Consider the following 12,856-nt stretch of genomic DNA (forward strand, 5'->3'; position numbering starts at 1 on the left):
TAATTGATAATACTAATTTATAAGTACCTAATTATTAGTATCTTAAAAAATATATTTATACAAAAATCACGATAATCATGAAAATGGGGAAATCCTATATCCTCGACTCAATTCACAATTTATTTTGTATATTAATTAGATTTATGACGGATGAAACGAGAGGGAGAGTTGCGCGTTTCGTCCCGGGACTACCGGTGGACTCGTCAGTAAGGCTATGCCCGGTAGTCCCTGCCTTAGACGTAGAGGGAGTCTCGCTAGGTGCGGTATTTATATCAATCGCTCGTATATTCGACCGCTAGCGAGTTAGACAGACAGACTCGTTGTCGTCGTAGCCCTCTAGTGTTGGCGGTTGGTACCCGCGGATCGCCCGGGAGGTGTTGCGCCGCGTTGATGCCTCGACCTGTCGGCGTCCTGTTGATACCGATCCGCCACAGATTCCGCGCTCATCAGTACGTACTCACTGGCGACATCGAGAAAATGTATCGGCAATTCCTCGTACGACCAGAGGATCGGAAATATCAAAGGATATTATGGCGCAGCGCGAGTGGAGAAACAGAAACATATGAGCTTAACACCGTAATACTCTTATCATAGAAATAGAAGCAGTCCTCAATTCCCGCCCGCTAACTCCTATCTCCACCGATCCAAATGATCTCCTAGCCCTCACTCCCGGACATTTCCTCATTGGCGATTCATTAATGTGCTTACGTGATCGAGATTTCAGGGACATTCCATCGAACCGACTCTCCAAATGGCAGCATATCCAACAGCTTAAACAACATTTTTGGAACCGCTGGCATAAGGAGTATTTGAACGAGCTAACTAACCGCAATAAATGGAGCAAGGGTGGACACAGCATCCAAAAGGGCACAATCGTCATCCTCAGAGAGGACAACGTTCCCTCCATGCATTGGCCTCTGGGCCGAGTTATCAAGGTTCATCCAGGTGCCGATGGTGTTGTCACGTAAAATAACAAAATAAAAAAGGAATTTGAGGTAAAAAAATAAAAAAAGAAAACTTTACTTTTTTTTTCTAACATCAATACACTTTACAATCTACGTCCGAACTCCAGGCGTGACTTTCTAAGACTGACTCTTATGATTTTACTTTCGATCGGATCCGATTACTTTCTTTTGTCATCCCTCAACATCCCCACCGTCCATGCATTTGCTAGGCGTCCGCGATCGTTGCCACGTGCTCTTTCTTCTAGAACCTTCGGTGGAAGGACCGTTGGGATGTTGATGGTTCATTCATGATGGTTCAGCGATATACATTGTCGCCGAGTGCCGCCACATCTTTATCTCTATCGTCAGTCCGTCGGATTTGAAGTATGCCGGTCGTGACATGCTCTTCGGGCCACACGTTTTATGATACAAGACCAGCAAAATGATCAATGTGTAATTTTACATATCTTACATTTTTTTCCAAATGAAATATTGTTTTTATTAAACGTTTAAAACCTCAGGCAACATTTATTTCATCTGATTTCAGTTTTACAAATATATATCTATAATACATATCTGTATAAATTACGGTCTGGTTATATCAAACAGGGACCGACACTCGCTAGGGAAAACTGCCCAAAAATTGAATCGTAAAAACCAATATGAAAGACAACAAATTTCTCGTTCTGCGGAACAAATAGAAATGAGCAGAGTATCTTTATCTTTATCTGAGACATTCAAAGCGTATCACGCATACGCTAAACCTGAAGAAAACTTTCTTGTCTTCCATGTTCATTTTTCCCTTTCCATTTCCGAACGGTTTCTTCTATATTTATTTATATGTTCGTGATTGATGCTATTGACAACATACAACTAAGGGGAAATACGAATAGTAATAGATAGATGTATAATTCATTATGCAATTTTATAGAATTAAATCTTATTTATCTTCAGATATAAAAACTATATTTACCAGCTGAAACACTAACGCATATGCAGTATAATATAATCTACTTAACAATCTCGTTTTAGTTATAATATGTGATTAATTCTTTTGCTATTTCGCTATAAACAGTTTCTTGTGCATACAATATTTTTTTATAGTATTCTAATATATTGTTAGATATTGTAAAGAAAGTAAAATACAGTTATTGAAGTTTGGGAACATTCAATGTTAACCTTGTTTCAAAAAATAATCTTTCGAATGAATGGGGAATAGATTTTTAGTATTATAGTTGGTATAATGTCATCATTGTTTACAATGTGTTAGAGTTAAAGAAATGAGACAAATTAATATTTCAGAAGCAAATTCAATATTTAAATGATGTTATTTTAAAATGGCAGATGATATGAATGTTCTTTTTATACGAGGAAATGGAAACGTATGTATGGTAATGGAAACGTAATGGTTTTAACATTTTTTTAGTACAAGATTTTGGCATAATAGTAATTAACAGTATCCACTACCTTTTAGTCAATTTTTGAAAAATGACATATATGATAATTTGCAATAGTTTGATAATAAAATACTTGTATCAATATTAATAACGTATAATTTGCTATCTCAAAAGGATACAGACACAGCCAATGATAATGTTTGGGATGATAGTGCATTAATAGAAGCATATGATAAAGCAATAAATTTAGCAAAAGAAGAAGTTATCAAGCGAATGGGAATGGATGTTGGAAATTCTCAACCGAAAGAAGACCTACAAAATCTTAAGCAGCCTAAACACGCAAGTAAATTACACAAGGTTGTGATTTTGATAGAATATTACAAATTTGATACAGAATATTATTAAATATATTGATTAAGAAGCAAATTATTTTATTTTGCTATTTACTTATATTTATTTGTATACACATCTTTTCTCTATAGAAATGGATCATAGGAGCACCTTATCGTGCAATATACTCAGAGGATGGAGAAATTTATGAAGCTATAATATCAAAAATTTACGAAAACAATGGCACGTGTGTTGTAAAATTTGTAGGTAATACCTTTAGCATGATGGTTATGTCAATTAAGAAATGTACTAAAAATACATATATATATATGAAGTAAAGGCTTTCGCATAGTCTATCGCAGTGTCATTCAGCAGGTCCTTAACTGGGCAGGAGTACCTGTCAATGTCTATGGGGAGACCCGTGGGATATAGGGTCATGAACCATAAACATGCATGTTACTTATTGTTCATTATTAGCTGCTTGGAATATAATTCTCCTCATTAGACGAGTGATTATTACTACATATATCAAGGCAAACATTTATACATATACATTTATGCATGGGAAATTCTAATACATTGCCTGTAAGGACAGTAACTGAATGGCATTCAGTAATTCTATTAAATGACAAAAATTTTTTTTACTCTGTGTTTAGGCTATGGTAATACAGAGAAAGTCGAGTTGAGTTCTCTTTTAGAATCAGAAGGTTTGCAAAGTCAAATAGCACAACGAAAGAAAGCTTTGGAAGAGAAATTCAATGAAGAGAACGATGAGACTTGTGAGACTAATTTTTCTACAAATGTAAATTCGAAAAAATATAATGTAGAAAAAATGGATTGTGACTCTGAAGAAGCAAATGCGTATAAACATCACTTCATACCGGGACCATCTTTCAATTCGATGACTGATATAATGCCACCTGCACCTCCTTTACCACCACAATTAATGGCCAAGTAAGTACAATTTAAAAATTCTAATGGAATGCTGAATACTTCTAATATTAATAAGTAATTTGGAATAAGTTTAATATTTTATTTGGAAAAAAATACGAAATTTTAATAAAATGTACTAGATTACCAGATAATGATACAGACGCACTTTCAAGTATGTTGATGTCATGGTATATTAGTGGTTATATGGTATATTACACAGGTAATTATTTCATATAAGTATTTTATTGTATATTAAATTTTCAATGGACTATGTTATTTCTTTTGTAGGTTATTATCATGGTTTGAAACAAGCAAGAAACAATCAAGAGAACAGGAAGAACTGTTGATTATATCAATTTTTTCAATAACAATATAACAATAATATAAGATATAATAAAATATAAAACTCATTGTATTTATTTACTTCAATTATTTGAAATAAAGAACAGCTTTATTTTCATATAAGACTTTAAGACTTTTTTAAAAATAATTACTAAGATAAGAAAACATAAAAAACATATTTTTGATAAAATACACTCACATATATATGTCGGGTTATCATTAGCATTTAAGGCGCGTAATGATCCTTCGTTTGAATTAGCCATTGTTTTACGAAACAGAGAATATATTTACGCGAATAAACAAGATTTTACAAAATATTATGAATAATGAGTTTAATAAATAATAAGATTAACAAACGATAAGTTTAACTAATAATTAGATTAAAGATTAATAAGTTTAACGAACAATAAGAGGAACGAATAATATGTCTTACGAATAATGAATTTAACGTATAATGAGATTAACGATTGATAGGTTTCACGAATAATGAATTTAATTAACGCTATTAACAATGTTCCGGGGTTCAAACGAATCCACGGTCAACGGGATAACTCTTTACTATGTGTAGAATAATTTTAAACACAAAATACAATTGCTGAGACACTCGGTAAATTGCTCGATGTATCACTTTCCAAGGCGATCACACGAATGAATATCTGATGAAAATCTTTTTCGCTATACGACTGCATTTGTTTGTTATATGCTCGCTGGAAACATCGAGAAGGTTCCAATCGTTGTTGCTAGGCAATTTCTGTCAAAAGTTTGTTGTATACTCTTTGGAAACATCGAGAAAGATTCAAACGCCGTTACTAGGCAGTTTCTGTCTGGAGATTGATTCCTAATACAACGTGTGTCCCATTATATCGACATCTCTAAAGTACAATTCTATGTGATTTCTAGGGAGAACAATACAACCGATCCACACCTTCGTCAGGCAAAACGTTTATCCCGTGACCGTGGCTACGTTCGGCGACCAGTTGTCACCTCGAACCCACTTTCGCTTTCACAAATATCAAACAATTACAAATGACAATTGCTTAATTACAGTTATGATAAAATCTAGGCTAAAGCATTAGAAGGTTTCCTCAAAATTGCAAAGGGAAGGCTCCGGTTTTCCTTTCATCTCCGACATATATAATACAAGGATATAATACAACCGAATATTTTAAACTTAGCCTATAGCGCGTGCGCGCACACACACGCACACACATGACACACATGACACACATGCGCGCACACACATGCGCGCATACACACATGCACACACATGCGAATGATTTCTCGAACGATAATCCATTTATTTATATTTTTCAATATCTGTCCTTACGATTGCGTATTTATTTGTTCCACGTATCATATTTATCTATTTGCATAACTGTAGGTGACATTTTTTTAAACAATTTTGCTAATATTTCATAACTTTTTAATTCATACTTCAAAGTGGTAACAGGTGTTTCTTTCTTTTCAAGTCTCCTCCATATCGGGCTTATTTCTAGTAGCCACGCTTGCTTACAAAGCAATTTTATATCTGCACAAGAATATCTTTCAGTACATTTTACTATGTGGTTTACAATGTCTGTATTTTCTAATAAGTGGTTGCTAAGGTATAATTTGAATATACCAAGTCGAGCAACTTCATTGGGTAATGATACGTATATTTGCTTTTCGAGACGCCTGAGTAAAGCTGCATCAATGTCCCTAATAACATATTTACAATAAATATTATCGTTCTATTATACTAATAATAATGAAGGAATACTTCAAACAACACAATAACATATTTGGAATTTGGAGAAATATTACGATATTTTCTACTTAGAAAACATTGAAATAACGGGATATACGTACCAAGGGGAATTAGTTGTAGCCAGAAGAACTACATTAGAATTCTCATTAGACACTAATCCATCCAATCTAGAAAGAAGTTCTGATCTGAATCTCTTTGCAGGTTCAGACAATATACAGTCTCCTTTATTTGTGGCGATCCAGTCAATCTCGTCGATAAAAATAATTGTAGGCGAATGACTATAGGCAAGTTCAAATAAAACCTGTTCAGTTTAACAAATGTATTATTCATTAAATATTATATTCGAAATTCCTTAAATTCATTGCCTCATCACGAATATGATATCATTTCGTTTTCCAAACAACTATTCTATTTATATATAAATGACGAAAAATAAAATCAAATCTTTTTATACCTAGAATCTCTCCTTCATAGACAAAGGAACAAAGAAACTTACAGAGACAAAGCAACTTTCACGTATATACTTCTCGGAATCGCCTCTCCATTTGCTGACCAATGAGCTGGCAGTTATGTTAAAAAAGGTGCAATGGCATTCTGTCGCGACTGCCTTCGCTAACATCGTTTTCCCTGTTTTGTATATTTCTTGTAAACACATACAGAAATGAAAAGAATGCGAGTATCTTTCCTGTACCAGGTGGGCCGTACAGCAAAATACCTTTCCAGGGGGAAAACGGGCCATCAAAAAAGATAGGATACTTAAGGGCATACACAACGGCCTCCTTAACAGCGGTTTTACATTCTTCTAGGCCTATAACGTCATCCCAATGTACATTTAATTTGTTTACTATGATCTCCTGTGACGATACAAAGATAAAATGGCGTCTTCTCTATATTAAGTAAGTGTTACGTAATTTGGTATTTGAAGCGTTACTGAAATCACGTCATCGTCGATATACGTTGAACGGTTTATCGACGGGAATTTTATCGTTTAAAAGCTTTACGATACGTATATTAATCGAAAATAACTTACGCATGAGATGTCCTCAGCAATCTTTCGTAATTCCGGATTATCTGAATAAAGCTTTTCAATGCATTTCAATATCTTCGATTGCATGGATTGTTCCATTGGGACGTTAAATAGCTCTTCTGATGAACGTCCATCACTCTCATTGGGAAATATCGACGTCACTGTCATTCCGAGATTAATATGATTCGTATTGTCATCAGTTATCTTCTGCTGTAGATTCGTCTCTTTCACAGGCTCACTTCTCGCTTGTTTACTAACAGATTTGGCTTTTGTCTCAATACTTCTACAAACACTGGATCATATTGTAATACGATACGTTGAATACGATACGTTGAATACGATACGTTGAATACGATACGTTGAATACGATACGTTGAATACGATACTTTGAATACCGTTTAATATCGTTAAATAATTTAAATTCTTACGTTTTGCTTGCATTTGTCACTTCCCTCGTCATTTCCCTTCCAGTTATTTTCTTACACAATATGGGATATTTTTGAAATTTCATCTTGTAATAATTTTCATACTCTGCAACGATAATTTCCAAATCGATGTTGTCGCAGACCCGATGTTCGGGAGATAGACGAGCTTCCCGGAATAATACATCGCTAATGTCTATATACCTAAAGAAATGTAGTTTTTAATTAATTATAGTTTTTAACCGATTAAAAATATTTTTCGCAATGACTGAACACTATAAGATAACCATCAAACAACTGTTTTATCTCTAGGTAATACAGGCAAAAGAATGTATTTACTATATAAATCCTCGAAGATAATTTCTTGTCTTCTGCTCTTTAATTTCCAATTTTTAGATGGATAAGAATAATTTGAATTTATATTTCATATATTTGTTTATAACTAGTTAATCTACATTATCGATTGAGTTATTCTTAACTACTGAATTACCGATGTCGAATTTTCAAATTTGGTTTCGCCTTCTCTTTCCACGATGTCCACTGATTTCGATTGGTCACTGACACTATTCAAGAGAATTGGAACTAGGAATATATTTTAATTATAATATACTCACCCATTGTGTTCCAAATAATCACATACAAGGTATAATATGTTCCGATGACGTTCCGAAATACGACTCTCCTCCTAATATAATTATTTTTTCATTACAATAATATAAGTTTTTTCATGTAATTTTTTGTTACATTTGCGAATTCAACGAGTTACACATGATTTTTCATGAAACACGAACGTTAAAAATATTTGATACAGCCTAATTATAAAAATTGTTAGAAGCAAAAGTCATAGATACTATGTGCGAGTATCGCATGAAACGAACAGCTATTAAGAGAACTGCAGCAATATTACAAATCAAATAACAAAACACACTCGTCTGTGACGTGGAAATTCTAAAATCTAAAATCTAAAATCTAGAATATTCCTTACCTTTTTTCGCAGATTATAAAATATCTTATTCATACTACCTTGCATCGATAAATCACCGTTCATAGTGACACTTTCAAATCGCCTATCGTTTCTCAATGGATACGAGAATATCCGTTTATTGCTTTAAAAACAACCCGTCCATTACGTTTCTCTTAAAAAATTCTTTCAACTCCGTTGAAAACCGAGCATCAAACAAGAGACAAACGATTTGTTGCCATGGAAATGTTTGGTTCACACATAAGCAACGCACAAATATAATGATAGAATAGCTGAGTGTGTGTACTGTATAGTAAGATGGATGCAACATGGAAATAGAAAGAGAACACCATGTATAGATACTTCCTGTCCTTGTTTAATGAGGCATGCACACTAGTGGACACTGACGCTGCTCGTATACCCCTGTTACATATTTCCTGTACAAGTGCGCGTCATTAGACAAGGACGGAACATCCTCTCTCTACTTCTCTATCGCGTTTTTAGTTCGCTCACGCGCTCTGTACTTATATCTATTACATTTCCACCATAAGCAGCGGCCGTGCAGTGACTTACAAAAGTTCCGAACGGTTCCATCCTGGGCGGACGGTTAATTGCGTTCGGTACTTCGAGGCAGGAAGGTGAGTACAGAATCGCTCCTCTTAGTACTCTTATTAGAAGTGTTATCATCGAATATAAGTTTTTTCAATAAATTCTTATCGTTTTACAATCTTTCTAGAATACAATGACGTCACCAATCGATCATTTTCGCGAATTTATTGTAAATTAATTGGGGGAATATCTGGAGTTCTTTATCGGTTTCGACTGTAAAATCAGCAACTATTCGCATTTTTCATTCATAATTGTGACGTTTTCGACTCTTCCGTTGCCAAGACCCTCTTGAGAGATTTTTGGCACGTTCCATCACCCTTGTTAAACGAGTGCACATTGGTGGATATATTGATTTCAAAAACCAATACGTGAACGAGGTTTATTATCTCACTGGGACAAAGAAATCCGTTTTATTCGCGAATTTTCCGTGTTCCTTCTTAATTTTCGTGAGTGTCTGGCGCGGAGCATTATTTGAATGAACTTTTCATCGTTCAGATTATATTTCGTTTAAAAAGATTGAAATTGATGTCGAGAAGAAATGAAACAAGGTGCTCGGGCATTCCATCGTTTCCCGGGGAAAGAGAAATATGAAAAAAACGGTCGTTCTTCCTTCTGCCATTTTCGTCCATTACCAAAATGGTATGACCCAAATGTCCCGGGTCGTGAATCAATCAAGCGAATTTTGAATAATTTTTGAATAATATTCAGTTAATAATTTGTGAAACAAATTAATTTCATTTTATCGTTGGAAACAAATTAGTTGGATTTTTCTTTCTTTAGCAGTTTTCGCCGGAGTTGACCTGACGTGCTACTTCAGTTTCCATCTTCGCTTCTCGAAACTTCCAACGTCCTTGGTGTTGGAGTCTCCTTGCCCAGGTGAGTACATAGCTTCTAGATACTCGTCGCTGTTCATCCTTACGAGCCTCTCGAGCTTTAGTTGTCAATTGTTATCGTTAAAGGAAGAGAAGCTCGCGACAGATGTTATCGAACAAATCGTTTATTCTCGAAAAGTTCGAACTTGTTCGTTGCGTTTGAATATATATGGACGGACTCCATTTTTCATGACATCTTCATGATTTGTCATGTCGTGAGTATAGCTTCTGACTACCATATGTTTGTGATTTATGTGAAATTTGACCACTATACCGTGATAGAAAAATATTCCCAATGAATTATAAATATTTTACATTGTGAATTATAAATATTTGTTACAAATTATATCGTACTTGAGGTGAAAATGAACCATATATCTGCTTATGGAATACGAGGTAGTAAATCATTCGAAACATAATAACGATTAATTAAGCACATATACAATAACGTTTACGAATGAATATTGCGAATTATTGTATGGCTTTAATGCGGTATTTAATGTTTTGATTGCGGTCTTTGAAATGGTATCATAGGTGCTGATATAATATCATCGCTCGGACACATGGACTGCGAAGCACGAGGGTTGATCGAGGCATCAGCGTGATGTACTTTTCAGGTTTCATATTTTCTCTATGATACTTTCTAAGGAGAATTTGGAAGATATACATTTTTAGGAAATAAAGGTTTTTATGGAGTCATCGATAGGTTAGAATTTAATTAACTCTCTTATAACAGGTATTCCAATTTTTTAATATATAAATTTAGTTTCCTCTATGGTGTTAGAGAACATAATGCGGGCATTTTATGATATAACGAATATATTCGTATATATTTTAGTTTATTCATTCGTCAAATTTGCCTAGTAGGCCGGCCTGCAGCTCACATGCAGCACTTAGTAAAAATTTGTTTTGTTAGAGGTTGGCCATTCTTCTTGCTATAAAAATATCGTGAAGTCATATTATATGATAAAGCACCTTCTGAAAGCTAGATGCTCGATAACGAGCCTAATGATTCTCGGTAGTTTGTAATGTCAAGCTTTGAATTGGCGAGATCGCTCTGCTGTCAAACCGCCGTCCAGCGACGACCACATTCTTGAACCACGTTCAAGGGGTATATCACGCTACAGAAACCATCAAAGGGTTTGCAAGTTAGTTGCCTTTTAGAAGTGGGGCAGTTGGTTGTTACATGTAATCCGTAGTTGCTGGCTGTTCTCCTTAGTCGCCATACATCATAGAGACGACAGTTATAGTCGCCAGTTGTCCTTGCTAATGGTTGCTTGTTGTCGCTAGTTAGTTCTCGTTATCGTTATGTATTCCATCAATCACGCGAAATTTAACGTATGGGAATTTATTCTTCTTTATTCTTTCTGTAGGGAGATTTTTTAAGACAAGGAAAATATAGAATATTTTAAGACGACGGTAAGGTTTGAATTTAAGTAACTGTTTTATGATACAACAAAGTGGAAAAACGATTTAATTTTATAAAGTTTAAGGTAATTTTTTAAAAAACTTCGAATTTAAAAGATTCAAATAGATATCTTAAACATAATTAAACCCTCCATATCGTAAGAAATTAAATGAAATTGCGCAAGAAAGTTAATACATTTAATGTATTATTTTAAACATTTATTTAAAAACATTTATTTAAAATTTAAGTGCAGGCGTTGACGCGCGCGCGCCATTCGAAGCATTTGTCAGTTCGTTACATCTGCGGTAAAAGTTGTAACTACGAAGAAGCTTAACATATGGTGCGTCTCAAGATGACAGTAAAAAGTATTAAGAGATTTTTCGAGATTTTTTCTTTTAAGTTTCCAAGTACTTTTTCTATTTAACTTCTTTTTTTTGCATTTTCTCACAATATTCGATAAATAGAGACGAAATATGACAGTTCTTAGTTCGGGGATTTATTGGTTCGAAAGTTACTTCAAAAGTGTTTCTGGAGTTCCTGCGGTTAATACTTTTAAACTACTGAGTACGACTTATTCCGTATGGCTGGACAAATCTTTGTTGATACTGTAAGCGTAACTGGTCCGGATATTGTCTTGTGGAGATAGAAAAATACACGAAGTATTGATTGAACTACATATTTTTTTAATTCTTTTTTAATTCTTTTAGTTCTTCATTTATTGATAATAGAACGATATTCCGCTACTTTGAGCACAATATAGTAATGTTTAAATAAATAATAAAATTTACGCATTTCGTCTTCATGCGTCGATAAGAAAATGCAAAAAAAGTTAAAGAAAGATGATGCGCAGACGCGAAGTTTAGTCAGCAATAATATTTAAAACCTCTAAAATATATTGTACACATTTATTTGCAAATAAGCTCAATGAAATTAAACTGTAACTGTGTTTCCAATAATGTCTTCGATGTATTGCTCGCCATTATGTCGGATTAACAACTCTAAGTGATCGACCTTAATCACTAAATGGCGGCCGTGATTCAGTGGTATAGCTTTACATATGACGGACATCGCAGGCGCTTATAAGACGTCTATTGTGAAACGTTTCCAATAGCACCGTTTATGTGATGGTGAAATCTGAATATATATATATATCGCTGAAATATATATCGCTTATCACTTGAGTCTGACACGATCGTTTTTAAATAGAATCACAATTTTTTATTCTTTACAAAATCAGTCTATAAAGATTATGTGCAAATAAAATAGATAAATAGATAAATGGTTGTACAAACTTATAAAACAGATATTACAAGTATATCTAAATAAATGATATATTTATAAATTGTAATATTTGATCTAAAGTTTAAATAAATAAAAGAGATACTCGTGACTTACAATAAAAGTATCTTTTTTTCAATTTTTAAACAAAGCAAAAGTGGATAACAATTTTTCAAAATGTAAAAATCAACACAATGGTTGGTTTCTTTAATTAATCAATAACGTTCAAAGTTAATTAATGTCCAGAGTGGTTTGTACATTTTGTATTTCGCCGTATTTCAACGTTCGATGTGTAAATAAAACTTGATGCCTGAAATATCGAAAAAATAATTAAATCCGATCGTTCCGTCGAATTTGCAAATTGTATACTCGTGTAAAATCGAGTGCGCTTGTGTATGCTGATACAAAAAGTGGTAGTATATTTTTCTTTTTTCGATTATCGTTATCACTTTTTGTGTGGAAAAATTAATTCCGTGAAATGGAAGTGCAATCAATACGGCTTATCACGAAATAATAGCACAACGACGGTACATATTGGTATTGACGTCAGCTTCACAAAATTTCTCGAGTATCTCGGTCGACTATT

At 34.0% G+C, this 12,856-nt stretch overlaps 2 protein-coding genes across 11 annotated transcripts; one reads left to right on the forward strand and one right to left on the reverse strand.

Moving 5' to 3' along the window:
* Positions 1–1,352: 1,352 nt before the first annotated feature.
* Positions 1,353–4,008, forward strand: LOC143304643 (survival motor neuron protein-like). 6 transcript variants are annotated; one of them, XM_076627144.1, is made up of 6 exons: positions 1,353–1,397; positions 2,516–2,698; positions 2,824–2,938; positions 3,328–3,625; positions 3,745–3,824; positions 3,893–4,008. In XM_076627144.1, exons 1-6 carry the CDS (start codon positions 1,368–1,370, stop codon positions 3,949–3,951), a joined length of 765 nt encoding a protein of 254 aa, XP_076483259.1. In that variant the 5' UTR covers positions 1,353–1,367; the 3' UTR covers positions 3,952–4,008. The 6 variants fall into 6 exon arrangements, with proteins under 6 accessions (XP_076483259.1, XP_076483262.1, XP_076483261.1 ...); XM_076627147.1 differs by lacking the exon at positions 1,353–1,397 and adding an exon at positions 1,427–1,849; XM_076627146.1 differs by lacking the exon at positions 1,353–1,397 and adding an exon at positions 1,427–1,836.
* Positions 4,009–4,417: 409 nt separating this feature from the next.
* On the reverse strand, positions 4,418–8,533 carry LOC143304642 (katanin p60 ATPase-containing subunit A-like 2). Of its 5 annotated transcripts, none has more exons than XM_076627139.1 (7): positions 8,128–8,533; positions 7,757–7,827; positions 7,149–7,346; positions 6,724–7,000; positions 6,190–6,547; positions 5,795–5,994; positions 4,418–5,644 (listed from the first exon to the last, which is right to left on the reverse strand). In XM_076627139.1, the coding sequence occupies exons 1-5, from the start codon at positions 8,188–8,190 to the stop codon at positions 6,266–6,268; spliced, it is 891 nt and encodes a 296-aa protein (XP_076483254.1). In that variant the 5' UTR covers positions 8,191–8,533; the 3' UTR covers positions 4,418–5,644; positions 5,795–5,994; positions 6,190–6,265. The 5 variants fall into 5 exon arrangements, with proteins under 5 accessions (XP_076483254.1, XP_076483253.1, XP_076483251.1 ...); XM_076627138.1 differs by having other exon boundaries at positions 6,724–7,003; XM_076627136.1 differs by having other exon boundaries at positions 6,724–7,012.
* Positions 8,534–12,856: the final 4,323 nt, after the last annotated feature.

Source organism: Bombus vancouverensis, unplaced genomic scaffold (genome assembly GCF_051014615.1).
Source record: "Bombus vancouverensis nearcticus unplaced genomic scaffold, iyBomVanc1_principal scaffold0045, whole genome shotgun sequence".
Lineage (NCBI taxonomy): Eukaryota > Metazoa > Arthropoda > Insecta > Hymenoptera > Apidae > Bombus > Bombus vancouverensis.